Source organism: Carassius gibelio, chromosome A2, assembly GCF_023724105.1.
Source record: "Carassius gibelio isolate Cgi1373 ecotype wild population from Czech Republic chromosome A2, carGib1.2-hapl.c, whole genome shotgun sequence".
NCBI lineage: Eukaryota > Metazoa > Chordata > Actinopteri > Cypriniformes > Cyprinidae > Carassius > Carassius gibelio.
The window spans coordinates 7,240,154-7,257,391 of record NC_068372.1 but is presented as its reverse complement, the minus strand read 5'-3'; the positions used below and the strand labels follow the sequence as shown (position 1 = coordinate 7,257,391).

General features: G+C 35.3%; 1 protein-coding gene and 1 long non-coding RNA gene across 2 annotated transcripts; one reads left to right on the top strand and one right to left on the bottom strand.

The window, feature by feature from the left end:
- Nucleotides 1–5,982: 5,982 nt before the first annotated feature.
- LOC128025502 (uncharacterized) lies at nucleotides 5,983–13,593 on the bottom strand. Its single transcript, XM_052611929.1, has 5 exons — nucleotides 12,793–13,593; nucleotides 11,479–11,766; nucleotides 9,790–10,047; nucleotides 8,749–8,915; nucleotides 5,983–8,128 (listed from the first exon to the last, which is right to left on the bottom strand). The coding sequence occupies exons 1-5, from the start codon at nucleotides 12,854–12,856 to the stop codon at nucleotides 8,084–8,086; spliced, it is 822 nt and encodes a 273-aa protein (XP_052467889.1). The 5' UTR covers nucleotides 12,857–13,593; the 3' UTR covers nucleotides 5,983–8,083.
- A 2,331-nt stretch (nucleotides 13,594–15,924) lies between these two features.
- Nucleotides 15,925–16,579, top strand: LOC128025577 (uncharacterized). Its single transcript, XR_008186181.1, has 2 exons — nucleotides 15,925–16,281; nucleotides 16,398–16,579. It is a non-coding gene; the product is annotated as an uncharacterized LOC128025577 (long non-coding RNA).
- Nucleotides 16,580–17,238: the final 659 nt, after the last annotated feature.

Sequence of the window (17,238 nt, the reverse complement as noted above, 5' to 3'; positions counted from 1 at the left end):
AAACGAGTGAAACGATTCCCTTCGCGTATTTCCGAAACTACTATGACGAAGGCTTTGCTCATTAATATTAATAGGGACATGACCTTTCATTTGGGTTATGCAGCGTAAACTAATTAATATTCACAAGATAAGCTTTCAGCGTAGTAAGATTTGGGCATAGTACAATGCCTACTTGTCAGCGTCAGCCATTTAGCAAATCAGTTGAGGGTAAAGGGCAAACGTAATTAATATTCAGAACCTAGTGAAAAAACTAATGGGAATCGAAAATGTTTTTATGTCGAATTCAGAACTTAAAACCAAAACCCCACCTTTTGGCTATTACACTGCTCACGTGATACCTCATTCCATATTCACAGCTGATTGGTAGAGCTTTCAAAACTATTTCCCCACAGCAACCTTTGAAGAACTAAATAATCCCATTTCCTATCAAAACACTGGATTTTAACTGAGAGATTTCATTTCATTCATGATTACGATTTTGTAGTTTTTGCTGAATTTTTACTCTAATTTGATCTTGTCTGACAACGTTTTTTTATCCCGTAGTGCTCAATTATCGGACTGGGTGCTTTGCTGGGTGCTTTGCTGATTTGGTAGGTTGTTGTTTTCTTTCTATAGGGAATATAGGACTGTTAAGGCGTATATTCACTGTATATATAAAAAATCAGGATCTGACCATATATGGTATAATGTTAAAACTGATGCATGACATATAACTAAATTATATTTTTCAAGTTGGCGGCCACTATAGACTGAAAGATCAGTCAAAGAGATCTGCTGAAAGTCAACGTCCATTGCATGTGGTTAGTATTCTTTCTCTGGAACGAAAATGTAATCATTCATGACATGAACACACGTGTCAGGTCCTACTCATTGTCAAATCATACTCTAAATTTAATACTGTCACATGGAATTGATGTTGATGAAGTTGAAATTATGCAGCCAAGCGATGATATCACAGATCATTATCTAGTCTTGTGCAAACTTTATACAGTTAAAACTGCAAATTCTACTCCTTTTTACAAGTATGGTAGAACCATCACTTCTACCACAAAAGACTGCTTTGTAATTAATCTTCCTGATATATCTCAATTCCTTAGCACATCCCAAAACTTGATGATGTAACAGAAACTATGGAGTCTCTCTTTTCTAGCATTTTATATACGATTGCTCCTTTACGCTTAAGGAAGATTAAGAAAAACAGTCTGAAAACAGTCTGTATAATGAGCACACTCGCACCCTAAAGAGAGCAGCCCGGAAAATGGAGCACAGCTGGAGGAAAACAAAACTAGAGGTATTTCATATTGCTTGGCGGGAAAGTACACTATTCTACAATACAGTGGCTAAATTAACGAAAAATAAAGCATCAACAGGTGTTGACTTTCCCAACACACTATTCCATCTAAGATCATAAAGAGGTGCTTACAGAAGTCATAGATGCTCTTCTGACTGTCAGTGAAAAATGGTATCTGAGGATTTCCAGTCAGGACTTAGACCGTATCTTAGTACTGAGACTGCTCTCCTTAGAGTAACAAATGACCTGCTCTTATCATCTGATCGTGGTTGTAGCTCTCTATTAATGCTACTGGATATTAGTGCTGCGTTCGACACTATTGACCACAACATTATCTTGAATAGACTAGAAAACTTTGTTGGCATTAATGGAAGTGCATTAGCATGGCTCAAATCGTACTTTTCTGACGGCCATCAATTCATTGCAGTGAATGAAGAGGTATCATATCGTGGAATGGCATCTACGCTAATATTAGTCTCTTTCTCTCTTATTCCGAGGTCACCGTAGCCACCAGATCCAGTCTGTATCCAGATCAGAGGGTCACTGCAGTCACTCAGATCCAGTCTGTATCCAGCCCGGATGGTGGATCAGCACCTAGAGATGACCTCTATAGCCCTGAATGTCAGTGGAGACCAGGACAACTAGAGCCCCAGAGACAGATCCACAGTCAAGACCTTGTCTCCTAGATGGCCTTCTGGACAAGACCACAGGAAACAGTTAATTCTTCTTCACAATCTGACTTTGCTGCAGTCTGGAATTGAACTACTGGTTTCGTCTGGTCAGAGGAGAACTGGCCCCCGACTGAGCCTGGTTTCTCCAAAGGTTTTTTTTTTTTACATTCTGTCACCGATGGAGTTTTGGTTTACTCATCTCTGGGCCCTGAGCTGGATGATGGCATCACTGAATTCAATGATGAACTGCGTTTTTGCTTTATTTACACAATATTTTCCTATTTAATGCTGTTCAGCTGCTTTGTTACAATATTGTTAAAATATTGTCATATAAGTAAAGGTCACTTGACATTATTTTCTACATAATCACATTTAAATACATTGATAGGATCATCCATATATATATATATCATCCATATGTATATGTATGTGTATGTATATGTATATATACATATCAAACACAACTATTTAAAAAGATAGAAACATTCACTGATGCTCCAGAAGGAAACAAGATGCATTAAGAGCTGGGCGGTGAAAACTTTTGAACACGATGAAGATGGCCAAATTTGTCTTATTTTGTTGAAATATAATTTTTTTTCCATTTAGTTCTGCCCTTCGTAAGCAACAGAAGATACTTGTATGTTTCCCGGTACACAAATTAAGTACAATTTACCTTGATCTTCAAATTCCAAAAGTTTTCACCCCCCAGCTCTTAATGCATCTTGTTTCCTTCTGGAGCATCAGTGAATGTTTGAATCTTTTTTAATAGTTGTGTTTGAGTCCCTCAAATGTCCTCAGTCTGAAAAGATGCATCTCAAAATCATACAGTCACTGCTGGAAAGGGTTCAAATATGCAAAGATGCTGGAAAACTGAAGAATCTGCAGGAGCTTAAAGATTTTTCTGAAGAACGCTGCTCAGTTTAACTGTTCAGAACAAACAAGGGACTCATGCACAACCATCACAAAACAGAAAGACAGTCGAGGATCATCAGGTAACAGCACAGAGTATTAAGAACCAAGGGTTCCCAAACTTTTGAGGTTTTTTTTTTAATAATTTCACCAATTCTTTTGTCTTGTGGACTAAATGTTAATATCTTTTATGTACAATATCTTACTCAGGACAGTACTAAATCAAAAATAACATGCATTTAGTATGATCTCTCTTATTTTTTGAAAATTACTCATATTTTCTCAGATTCTGCAAGGGGTGCCCAAACTTTCGAGCCCCACTGTATATGCATACATATTATTTCAAGAATCCATCTCTTTTCTTATTTCTAATCAACCTAAGAGATTTAAAAAATGCATTGACTTCAATTAAGAAATGTGGAAAAGGTAGGCTGCAAATTAGGGAATTTTGCTTATGAATGAAAAAATGTCCAATGTAATACACTGAAGTATTAGATTTACTTTAATAGTAACAGGTAATATATCTTAACTGAAATGATATAGAAGAATCAAGGTGTTTGCATATATGAAGATATAAACTATTCCTAAAAATCTGAGTTTTGTCACATTAAAAAAAAAAATTGATGTGTATAATAAATAATAAATATAAATATAATTCCACAAAATAAACAAGAACTGTCAACATCCATTTATTTTGCCACAATATGATTCATAAGATATATTTTTGTAAGATCTTAAAATAAACTTCTTTTGTCTTATTGGGAACACAATATTTGTGAGGTAACACAATAAAGGAGTAGTTCTCAGTGTGCTTCAGAGCAGTGATATCATGGATTATGTGTTGGTCAGAGTCCCACCCCAGTTTCAGGATTGCCCCGCCCACGTTTCGCCCTGTATCTGTTTCTCTCAGCTGCAGTATGGGGTGGTGCTTGTTTATCACAGACTGTGTGAATTTTTGTTAGTCTGGTATGCAAAAATTGAACAATCATTTCTGGGTTGGGACAATTACATATATTTTTTAAATTTTTCATCAAAATATACATTCATAAGATAACAAGCTAATGATATTAATTATTAATTAATTTTGAAATGCCCCTAATTTATTCTTCAAAAAGAAAAGTTTTGCTGGTTTGACAGCATCTTTGCTCTTTTACTACGCAGTCTTAGTTGATAAGGATCATGAAAGAGATTTTGATGTGTCCACTGATTTTCTGTAATTGTTTATCAAAGATGTTTTCTCAGAGGACACTGAGGCAATACTTAACTTGAAGTCCAATATTGATATGATGGATGAAGAAACCAGGTCAGGCACTATTTTATTTCTTAGACATTTTATTATGAGCATTCATTAGATTATAATGCAGATGAAAGGAACCCTGTTGATGTCTTCTCTTCGTGACAATAATATCTCATGAATATGATCTTCATACACCACTTAAGATTTTACTTTTATTAGTTTATTTAAGAGGGACAGTGCACATTAATTAAACATTACCGTAAATAGTCCCTGTACAGAATGTTTCAAAGTCTTTGAATGAAAAAGGTCTTACCTGAGCAAGTCCCACCCACTGCACCGACTTCAGAAAGTGAGCTCTTAATAGTTCACACTGAAATGTGATCCACTGCCATAGCAGCACACATTCAAAACTGTTGTGAATTCACAGTCACAAATAAAATTCACTTACTGCTGGAACAGCCAGATCACTTTCTTGAGCGTGAGTGTTTGCGACTGTTGGCTGTTTACACTCACAGATGCACAATATAATTGTATGGGTCTCACGAAACATGCCCTCGTTAGATTTCAAAACATGCCATGTCAAGTTCATATTTTACATAGTATTTTTTCCATGGACGTCAATGTCTACCACCAGCTGATCATGCATTTTAGGTGTGCACACATTTTGTGTGTGCTGTCATGGGTTCAGAAATTCAGTTCGCTCTGGAGGACTTCCAAGAGGAGAGGCTCCCAGAGATGAAAGATATACCAAAGCAAATTGAGGAACAATGAATACTGCTTATTTTTATTTACTATATTAATGTTCTCCACTTATGAAACATATTTTAGTTGTAAAACAAAAAGACACTAGTGTCATTATTCAGCTCAGATTAGTTCAGTAACTTTGTCAATATTCTCCATTTGTTAGTTATAAAGCGAACTCAAGTCAACAATGAAGCAGCTCTACAGAAGGCAATTGTGTCGTTATTCAACTCAAGTCAGTTCAGTGCTGATTCAGTTCAGTTCAGTAAAAGTGTCAGTGTTTGAAAAGGTTTTCAGTTATTGTAAAACAATTTTGATTCAGGTAGGTATAAAGCAGCTCGTCATCAGACCATTTTAATTTTCGAGCTCGTTTTTGTTCAAGTTTTGTTCTCATCCAGTGGTGTGAGTGCAGTCAGTTCAGTACTGCTACTGAATATTAGGTGTAATGTAAAAACATATAGAAATTAAATCAGTTTTATGTTTCCTAAATTCCATTAAAAAAAAAAATCAAAATGAATTTTTCCATTTAAATATTTCTGGATTTCATCCCCCACGGACTTAATTAAATTTTAAATTAAATCATAAAGCATATATTATTGACTGAAATCATGAAATTTAACAATTCAACAGCAATTTATTTAGTTTAACAAAAATTATATTAAAATTAAAGAATTCATAAATTGTGTTATTATTAGTTGATTTTTTTTTTTTTTTTTTTACAATAATCGGGGAGCCTATGATTTATTGTATTCTATGTTTTTGTTTGTCTAATAATTCAAATAACTTAAGATTATTTCATTCAGTGTTCTGTATATTATTCTAATGACAAGTTTTATGACAGTATTTCTGTTTTTACTCTAATATTAAATATTGTTTACTGTGTAAATATGATGAATCTATTTTACGTACATTGGGCTTTACTATTCCACCTTTAATATTTATCGATTTCTTAGAATATATGAAAGCGTTAATCAATAAAGTTTATATTTTGTTGTTTATTTCTTAAAAAAAAACATTGTTTAAAGTGCTTATAAGGAACTAATAAAAATGTAATATAATTCATAATTGTATCAACTATATCTTATTTCACCATTTTGAACTCATGTGATATAACATGAAGCTTGATACAGGAAAAAAGTTTTCTTCTTTTATTACAAAATCTTATCTTTACAGGTTTATCTCAACAACACAACAGTGCAATATATATATTTATAAGTTTGTCTACCCTAATCAGTTTTGGCACAAAGTACATTAGGCACTAGGTTGACCACAAATACCAGCGTAGACAGAAGTGAATATGCTTGAATACAATTCAAGTTATTTCACATACCTTCGTTACCGATCTGGACAATCAACTTTCTCATAAATATCAAAACCACAATTCAGTTTAACCTAAATTTGTTCTCATTCTACAACACTCACATAAAAATGAACATTTCCCGTACTACAGTGTCATGGATCTTACAGTGCAAAAGCCTAGAGACGTTTTGCTAAGCCAAGGGAACTGATAAAAATTTAAATAAAAAAATATTTTGGAAAAATAAGCCAAAGCCCCTTAAAAGGAGAAAAAAAAATGCAGTAATATTTCATTGTGTAGATTCAAGAAATTGTAGACCTTTACAATAAAAAGTTATATAGAAGTTAACATGTGGATATATTAGCAAAAATTGGTGGACAATAAAGTGTTGTTTATACTGTCTGTAGTGTAGTGATGACTAACTAAACACCTGTTTTAATAAGAAACTGCATTTTTTAAACAGAGAATAAGATTGATTTTATGAAACCCATATTTATAGGAATAATATTATATTTATTTCAAAATGACATAACCACAATGTAGCATCACAGCCTCCTGATTAACCCATAATCAGAGATCAGTTGAGAAAGACATCTTTCAGGGGATTTGCACCAATAACAAAACTGGTTTCCTCAGGAATCAAAGAATGAAATGGTGCAATTCACTTCTGCTAACAGGGCTGCATGATTTTTCTTCATGGGAATTGAGATCACGATCCTCACACGATTCTCACACGATTCTCATTTTATCAACCAAAACATTTATTGTGTAAAAAAAATAAAATAAAAGTGTTGTCTACACATGATAGGACTTCCAGTTATAATAAAGTGACTTAAAAGTAAAAAAATAAATAAATAAATAAAACAATAATTTTAGAACCCTTAAAAGTAAATACATTTAAATCTGTAAGCAGCTGAAAAGAATGTTAACAATAATAAATATTTATGTGAAGAGAAAAAAAAACAACAACAACTAATAAATAGCACCTGGCTTTGTGTGGTCTGGCGGCTGGTATTTTGAGGTGTGGATCCCTTGTCCTTCATGGTTAACTCCTACTGTATTTTGTGGTGACGTTTGAGGTAGGGATGCTTTGATCCGGATTTCTGCAACTGATATCGACTACCGATTTCTTGTCATTATGATCAGCCAATACCCATCCTGATTACAATAATTTAAACTTTATACAAGTTATATGCAAGCTCTCTGTTGACTGTCACTGTTAACATTTTTTTTACATATAAAATAATACCAAAGATGTTCATATTATTTAGAGTAAGGTTGTATATTGTTGTTTTAATTGAGAAATAAGCACAGCAAATATTCATTTTACAATGAACATTTTAAAAACTGAGCTCACACAAAACACTCTCCATATTAGGATAATTTCACTTTTTAAAGAGCATACAAAACTATTTTAAAATTGAAAATAACTGTATCCCATAAGGTTATGGCTGTCGGTCAGTGCAGTTACATTGTTACGGCAATAGGTGGCAGCGAGGGACTGTCTTCATGAATGAGTCATCATTGAACATCACCACTTCACAAGCTCAATCAACAAGCAATGCATCACCTTAGTAATGCTGAAGCTGATATTTCACTTCATAGAGATCTATGGCACTGAAGCAACCCATTGAACAGCACTGACACAAGAAATCCCCTTAAACGTTGAAAGTATACTGCGACAAATATATCGCTTTTATCTTCTGACAACTGATATTTTTCATCTGTAAGTGTTTTGTTTTACACTACGTGATTGTGACCAATGTGTCTGACTGATAGCATCTTAGATTGTTGTAAAGTAAAAAAGTGAATGCAGTGTGATCTGATTGGAGGAACAAACATGCAAGTGAATCGCCGTAATTTAGAAATTAGGGTGCATTTATGTATGAATCGAGATCGTGATTTTTTTTTTTTTAATCATTGTGCAGCCCTGATTGCTAATAGGTGCATCTTGACAAAGGTGTGTCTTCTAGAAGATCATCCTGCAGAAAAGCACATCAGGTTTTTATTTTTGAGGTCAGCACTTAGCATTATCATGAAATTAGAGGTCGATCGATAGTGGATTTTACCAATAATGAAAACTAGGCTGGACCACACTAGCCGATAACAATAGTTTTTAAAATGAATAATGAATGAGAACAAACATAATATTACAATTAAAATAGCACTGAACTTTATTACAAAAACATAAAAAAATGACTGAACCAAAAATATTTACGTTTATTAGTACATTAAATTGGCAATCTAGCAATGAACAATATTTCTACAGCATTATCCTTGGGTAATGTTACAAAACTGGAGAAATGTGTTACCATTTCATATAAAAATCAATATCTACAAATATCTTACAATTCCATAGCAATAAGATTAGATACATATGCATATTGTATGCATACTCTTCCACTTTATTTGTTTCTCTACTTGACTATTATCTAATAAAAATAACAACATATCTATTACAGTGACAATATATATATATATATTTTTTTTTGGTCAGACATCACAAGCTTTTGAAATGCAACTTTGCTGGACAACAGATTAATAACAAACAAACGGTCTCAATTTGAAGGATCACAACTTGCTGCTCAAATGCAAGACTCACCATAGGAAGGTCTTGAAGCCGGTGGAATTCTGGATGCTCACTTCGCCGACGGAACCTGAGGAAGAGGACGGCTGAGACCATGGCAGTGCAGATAATGAAGATGGTGACCAGAGCTGCGAGCAGGGGGTCCAGAGGCGATGTAGGGCGGTGGGGAACCTTCCCTGACTCTGGAAGATTGATGAATTGAGCGGAAACTGATCATCTCTACCACAGGAACCAGTAAAACTGAAGGAACATCATGTACAGTATAGAAAAATAATGAAATGATCATGTCATTGTGCTTACTAGACCTCGACACCAAGAACAAAAACACAACGCAATCAGCTGCCATTAAAAGGAAAGTGAGATGCTCAAATGTGTGTGCATGACAGCCAGAACCAATGAACGCTTCTTGATTCAGACTTGACTGACAGACTGGCATTCAGACACCACAAGCGTCATGCTTTCCAAACTTTTCCACTTTTTTTTCTTTTATGTTGCAATTCTTCTTCTTATTGTTCATATAAAATGCCAGAGGTTTATATCAGCAGTCCTATATTCATAAATGTTACCACACAGTTTCTTTACAACGTCTACCAATGTAACGTTTACATCTACCAATGTCTATACAGTGTGTGTATGCAAGTATCGGATTGGGACTTGGTATCGGCAGATACTCAATATTCAATGACTCGTATTCGATTGGTGGCACAGAAAAACTGATCAGGACATCCCTAACCTTTTCATCACATAAACTGACTGCCTCTTCAGATTGGATTAAATCACATTGTTGATATGGATTACTTGTAAAATGACCTTTTGAAGCTTTACATGTTTTGCATGGACTTTAAATGAAGGAACATAATAATGATGAAAAATATCGTATTTTGTGTTCTGTAGCTGAACGAGAAAGTCTTGTGGATGATGAGCAAATAATGAAAGAATGTTCATTTTGGGGTGAATTATCCCTTTATGTGCAAAGCCGAACTCATACGTAATTTTCATTTTTGGGTGAACTAACCCTTTAAGATAAATGGCAGGAAATAATTTGCATCCACACACCTTGATCCCCGACATCCAGTTCAGAAGACTCATCCTGGTCTTCTAAAGGAGCAGGTCCAGTGACCTTTGAACTGCTGGTCAGGGCGATCTGAGATGTCTGAGGGTAAGTGGTGGTGAATGGTGGAGCTGTTTGTGTTGTCTGGATCGCACCGCTGGCTGAAGAAGAGACAGTCTGAGGTCCTTCACTTGGACTGATGGATGTTGCAGGAGCTGTGGAGGCTACTGAATATAACACGGTGCTCGTCAAAAAAGAAGAACCTGCAGGAGAAAAAACAGGCATAGAGAGACAAGCTTTGAACAACAAACGAAGAGAGGAAAGTAAGATTTAAGAACCATATTAGAACAAAAGTGTGAGTGTGTTTGTCTATGCAAAACTCTCTGCCACAATGCCAGGGTGCAAACAAGAGCGTGTGCAGTGCTGACTTGTTCACGATATTAACACTGACAACAAAGTTGAATCTAATTAGCACTTTATAGGAGGACAGACAGACAGATAGATGTGGCATACGTGCAGTAAACCAACAAGTAGATATTCAACTGCCCTAAATATAGCGTCCAGTGAAATGACAGTATGAGCGAGGGATTATTTACAAACACAGTTGTGTTCCAAAATGTTCCACCCACGACCGGCCATTATTTACGGACAGACATTTGATCAAGTGGGTGGAATATGGCACTTTCCCAGAGAGCAGGGTTGCCAGGTTTGCACAACAAGACCCACTAAATCGATACTCAAAACTAGTCCAATCACGTTTCGAGGTTGAAATCATATTCCAGTGAGGTAAAATACACATTTTTGGTGGGGTACCCCTGGAAAATTTGCATTTTGGGGGCTAAATAGCACGGTGGACATGAAAAACAACCCGCCGCAACAGTGTTAAAGTAATCCACTTCCACAGGGAAACTGCAGACTTGGCAACACTGCCAGAGAGTCTCACGAGTTCAGTCTGGATTCAGTCACATTAAGCCCAGTGTTTTATCTTTAAAGTGGAACAAAATGATGCCCACCCACATGAAAGCACTAACATTAGAATGCAAATGCAAATGTCAGGACATGATATCTGAAGTATCGTGTTCAACGTCTACACAAATTTGAGAGCAATGCCACCATCTTTATGTCATCTCAGCTTGTGGTTGACAAATATTGTTTTTCAATGGCTGATGTCAATGGGAACATCTAGAGAGCAGTATGGCAGATATGATAAAGCCAATCTGTAACAATTTAATATTGGCAAATGCAAAATATTCTAGAAATAGGTCAGAATCAAACCAAATTTCTAAATTACTAGCGATTTGTAAAAAATAGTTTTAAAGTAAATCCTAATTGAAAACCATTGGTGCAGACAGTTTTCACTCAGAAACTGCTAGTAAATGTCACAATTTATTACAAAGAAACAGCATGTAACACACTGAATTAAACGACATTTTCTTGTAAAACGTACTGCACATTTTTTTTTTTTATTTACAACTTAGAAAAATATATTTTACACTGTACACCCATTTCTTCTCAGTGTAGAGTTTTTCATTTTATCTTTAAGACTGTCAGTATAAAAAGTACTGCTTCTTTCAGCTCTCCATAAGCCGTTAATTTTTGCATGTTGTTGTCCTTAACACAATGGACGGCAAATTTGTTTTCAGACCTTCTGACAGCATCTGCAATTAGATTAGGTTTAATTGTATTAGTCTTGCCTGGTACTGAGGCTGTGTCCGTGTTAAGGGTGGTGACATCTTGTAGCTCGGTGGTCTGTGATGAAGGAGAGGTGTCATCATGCACTACAGCGTCTCTGGATGACTGTGATGGAGAAGGAACAGTAGGTGGGACCTCGTCAGTTGAGAAATTCGTTGAAGGAGAGGAGATGCTTTGAAAAGCTGTACTGGCTCGTGATTCCAAAATGTCACTTTCTGAAGTCATGTGATCTTTCGGAGTATCTTCATTCAGAGGGGATCTCACTTCTGGGAATGAGTCTGTGGTCTGACCTTGGGGAAAAGTAGAAAATGTCTGCATGAGCATACAGTTCCAGACTGTTCATTCTTATTTACATATATGTATTACTAAATTAGCATGGGTGGGGTAATATGTCATGAAATATGTTTATTTGATTTGGGTGAAGCTACAGGTAGAATGCAGTGTTCTCAGGCTGAATCTGTTACGTGGGTGTTCCAGACCGGGTCTGTTCAGTTTAGTTTAATGGTCACACTGTGAATCCACAGAACAAAGCAGTTGTGACCTTTATGTGTCAAGAAGGAGCAGAGGAACAAACAAACCAGATACATGGAGAACTGTCCTCAAATACACAAGTTTGGGGAATTTCTATAGACAGGAAAAGAAAATATCTTTATTTTCAGCTATCAGTTAGTGGCAAGATAAACTAGGGTTAGATATACGAACATTATTATAAATTCTAATAATAATAATTTGGGGCTATTTTTTGTTTAAGCAGACAGAAGACACAGGCCAGATTCGAACCCAGATCAATGTGCCAGATAAACCTATGCACCCAACTATTAATTAAATCAATACTGATAACTGAGGTCTCACTTTAAGAATATAAATTAGAGACCAAACATATTTCAGTTACTAAAAGATTTTGCAGATCACCTTCTGGTTTTTGTTTCTATTCCCAAATTTCTAATAGTTTAATCTTTCAATCTTTGCCCTGTTGTAACGTAAATTGTCAAAGATGACATACTTTTCAAAAGAAGAGTAGATAGATAGATAGATAGATAGATAGATAGATAGATAGATAGATAGATAGATAGATAGATAGATAGATAGATAGATAGATAGATAGATAGATAGAAGGACGGATGATTGGATTTTGTCCCATTATTTGTTCCACAGACTAAACAATGTCATTTCAAACAAATAAGACGTAGAAGTCACTATAGTGATTAATCAGAAAGAAAGAAAACACGCGAGCAAGACAAAGCCTACTGTAACATTACAGAATCCTGTTGCTGTATTCATGCTAAAATCAAGCAAATCATAAGCCACGTGCTTACCTTTGATGACAGTCGAATGCAGAATCATCGCAGTCCATATAATAAAAGCGCTTTGAGCCCTCATGATAGTTAAAGCGCTCGAGCGAGCGCGCGCACACCGTGCAGATTCGCTCTGTGATCTTTCCGTTAGATGACAGCGGACATCATCAAGGCTAAAAATATCCCGAGGGCTCTGGGCTTCGACAGTGGGGTGTGGTTAAGCGCAATCTACAGTCTAAACCACAGCTAAAGAGAGCAAAAGGCCTCGGCCTCGGGCTATTAGACCGTTTGAATCGAAAGTGAAGGAGCCGAGTGATTTGAGAGTGAAGTGAATGAAGTGTGGCGTCTGATATTTAGTGCTGTTACCCGCGTGTGCGCCGGTGGACCATCCCGTTAGATCTGCCCCCAGCACACAGGACCTGACAGGACTCCAAAAACACCCCCTCACACATCACCACTGAGTGCTGCCTGTCACAGAACACGAGAATAGGACACAAGGAGCTTCGTGAGGATAGAGGCACGTCCTGATTTTGCCAAGTCCGATGTGTTCCTAGGTCAACATATTTTGTTGACCCTGGAACAACATTTTACTCCAAAAATATATTCTTAACCATATCCCTACACCTAAACCTAACCTTAACCATGAGTAATCCCTAAAATCAGAGGAAATGATAGATGAATGACACTGATGTACAAGCACCAAACACTGATTTTAAGCGTAAACTTCACAAAATCTATAAACTGGTTCTTCAAATCTGATTGGTTAATCACAATGTTGTTCCAGGGTCAACAACGATGTTGTCCCAGGAACATGTCTCACTTGGTAAAATCAGGTTAGGCAGGATAGAGCATGGAGTTCACAGTGACATGCTGGATGAAACTGACTCACAGCAGAACAATAACATGTCACTCGATCATTTGTATTTGAGAGTACTTGACAAACGGTGACTAATAACAAAACCCTTTCATTTCACCTAAATGTTAAAATATAACGTTAAAAGGAACTTGTAGCCTATATTTTAGGTGCTGCTAGCATTTGGTCATCATTTAGTTTTTCACTGTTGCAGTCCCTCGTGTATTTGGGGTCTGAGTGTCTGTAGCTCGCTGAACATACTTAACATCAAAACATGAGGTTGAAAATGTGATGTTTATTTTTTATTTTATTTTATGAGAACTCATTAAAAAATAACATACAAGTACATCGTAATAACACACAAAGACAAAAAAAATTCAAAAAAAATATTGTTTTTACTGCAGAGACACTTGTACCAGTTTATATAGATTTTTATTATTATTATTATTATTATTATTAATAGTTTTTAGCTTACTGGGTTTTGACTTGGCCAGATAAACTTATTAAAATCATTTAAAGCATAATAATAATACAATTTAAAAAACATATCTCAGTAAGGTGTGAATAAAATTGAAAAAAAAAATGATGAAAATGTATTATCTGAGTCGTGTTGAAATATCAGTAAATACATTTTCAGAAGGTTTTTTTTCATTAAAGGGTTAAGTGGCATAAATGATTGCCTTGGCTACTACTAACAACTAGAATGCTACTAGATAATTTAGTAACTGACATACCAGAATACTACGAAAAGAAACATTATTCTTACCATAATGTTGTTGTAGGCTCCAGAGATCATCCAGATGTGGTGGAGTCATTTATGTAGCTTCACACTCAGCTTTGTAGTTTATTTTTGCCATAGTCTGCAGATTTTATATGCTGATCTACATATATTTCTATATACATATTATATATTATATACATTTTCATTGTTAAAAAATTACCACTTATAATCGTTTTACTGTGTAAATGTCATGAACTCATGTCATGAACTCATGACCCCCCCCCCCCCCCCCCCCCCCCCCCCAAATTTTGTAATTTGGTTCAGTTGAGTCTTGTTAATCTTCCTTGTTCGGTTGTGTATTTAAGTTCCTATGTGTCCAGTTTTAGTTGGCTGGTCTTGAGTCGTTAATGTCTGCATGTGTGCTACCTATATGTTTGTTTACCCTTTTGGATTAAAGACTTTTGATATAAACGTCTTCATGTTCGTGTGTTTGCGTATTATCACAGCACAGCCATAACAGTAAAGAGGTTTTCCCCGTTTTTTTTTTTTTTTTTTTCTCTGATGTCTGCAGGTGTTGAGAAGAAAGTCTGACCTTTATCTGACCATCTTGACATCAAAGCTGTTTTCTGCTGTGGTAAGCATTGCATCAGCAAGTGTATTCACAGCCACAAAATTCATTTACAAATACTTTAGCTTGTACTGGAATAAACTCTTTCTGTACCATTAAAGGGGTTATGAACTTAGAAATTAAAATTCCCTTGATCTTTTGACATAAAAAAAAGGTAATTGAACAATAAAAACATCCTGTAAGTTTAAGAATTCAAAACTTTCTAGTTAGTCTAAAAACAAAATGACAGGTGGTGGAACGTGCCACTTTATGATGTAATAGAACGGGTTAAACTCCGCCTCTGCAGAAGATGATCAACGCCTGCTCCTACATCACTGCTTGTTTAGCCCCGCCCACCGATTCATGCACATAGTGGGTAAATAACAAGAGAGGCAAACGCAGGTCTACACAGAAACCAATCGATGAAGATATTCCAAAGACAAAAAAGATGCTATGCATTGCCAAGCTGTGGAAAAACAATCTTTGCATCATCTTCCTTCTGATCACAACATTAGGAAAGCGTGGATGAAGTTTGTTTTTAATGAAGTAAGAACTTGGTCCTTTTGTACACTTCATTTTACAACGGATTCATTTACAAACAAGATAGAATTCGATTCAGGATTTTCAAAAAGATTGAAACTATTATTAAGATGTTGGATCTGACAGTAATGTTGCACCACACAAGTGTGAGTTACTGTTTTTATTATCTGGTGACTATTGCTTTTGTCTGTTATTACAGATAACATGATTATTTATATAACTTTATTACAGAAAATAGCCTATTACTTCTAAATTATTTTTTGATCTAAAAGTGGACCTTAGGGAACAGTACAAACCTTTTAAAAAGGCAGTTCATTACCGCTTTTTAACTAATATTAGTCACCTTGTACATGTGAAGACCAAGCTCTCTTGATGCTCCTGCATAGATAGAGCTGATCTCTCATTGTGAGGATACACTTGTTGTGAGGGAGGTGCTACAGGAGGATGGCAAGCTGCTCCTTCAGACCCTACTAGAGGTCAGATATTTATGCATGTATTGTTCCCATCAGCAAAAAAATATGTGGTTTAGACAGACTCTGTGTGCATTAGTGGTTGCCATTTTACACAAGTAGGTGACGACAGGTGACTTTTATCAGTGAGTCATTGAATAATTTATTCTGAGGGTGTGCAGCTGGAAATAATTGAAAAAAAGAGGAATGATTCAAAGCCGGTTCATGAACACTAGAAAATTGTCAATGTCTGCAACCCTAGTTATACACATGTATGAATATCTATATCTGCAATAGACTTCAGCAGATGATTTAGCTAAACTGACACAACATTTAAAAGGTAAAACCTGTGATATTGAGTTTATACGTGTTAAAAACACAAACCAACACATTGTTACCTGTGGAAGTTGAAATAATTTCTTCAGTAATTTAAATGTATTTTGTTTTTACAACCAGAGGCTGTGCAATGTTGTGGCATCTTGAAACTCATTGATTTTTATTGAGAGTGACGACACATTGACTGTTCCAAGAAGACAGACGCGTCGACATGTCTGGAGCAGTCGCATGTGGCATCTACCAATACATATCTAGATTCACTTAACCATTTTATTCCAATAAACTGATCCAATCACGATTAATTTTTCTTTTAATTTTTCTTTTTAATTTTTCTTTTAACTCAAACATTTAATTCAAAATCGGATTCATTCAGGAGCAAATTATCTTAACTGTAACTGTAACTGTAATGTTTGTATGAATGAGCAACAGAATCATCATTTTAACCAATTTTTTTGAGTGAAATTGATTTTCTTAGTATGGAAACAAGTGACTATATTAAGGAGTGAGTCACTGAATCATTCGCTCAGGTAATCTGTTAAAAACACTGATCCATGCAGCAATGAATTAAGTTAATAACTGTTTTTATTAGTGAGCCATTTAATCATTCACTTATTTGTTCAAAATACTGATAAATTAAGGAATGAAACACGACTATTTTGTGTTTCTTGGGGAACAGGAAACAGTATATTGTTTCTAAAAGCAATTTAATTGGTGGTGCAAAAATTTTTTATATCAAATAAAGAAATTCAGATCCATTATCTTATAAAATCACACGTGTATTCCAGCAGTTTTGGAAACATTTCCTTCATATGGAAATGTTAAATAGGATTATGTAGGTATAAAATACTGGATATATTTTTATAAAAAAAATAAAATAATAATAATAATAATATTTTCCTATTAAACCGATCAAAACATCCTTAAAACGAGAAACATTTACTTGTAACTTTTTTTTGTAATT

Coding starts and splice junctions, on each gene's coding strand:
- LOC128025502 (XM_052611929.1), bottom strand. CDS start 12,856: ATGAGGGCTCAAAGCGCTTTTATTATATGGACTGCGATGATTCTGCAT. Junction 8,916..9,789: donor ACTGGATGTCGGGGATCAAG/GTGTGTGGATGC, acceptor TCAATCTTCCAG/AGTCAGGGAAGGTTCCCCAC. Junction 8,129..8,748: donor GGCTTCAAGACCTTCCTATG/GTGAGTCTTGCA, acceptor GCTTTTCTGCAG/GATGATCTTCTAGAAGACAC.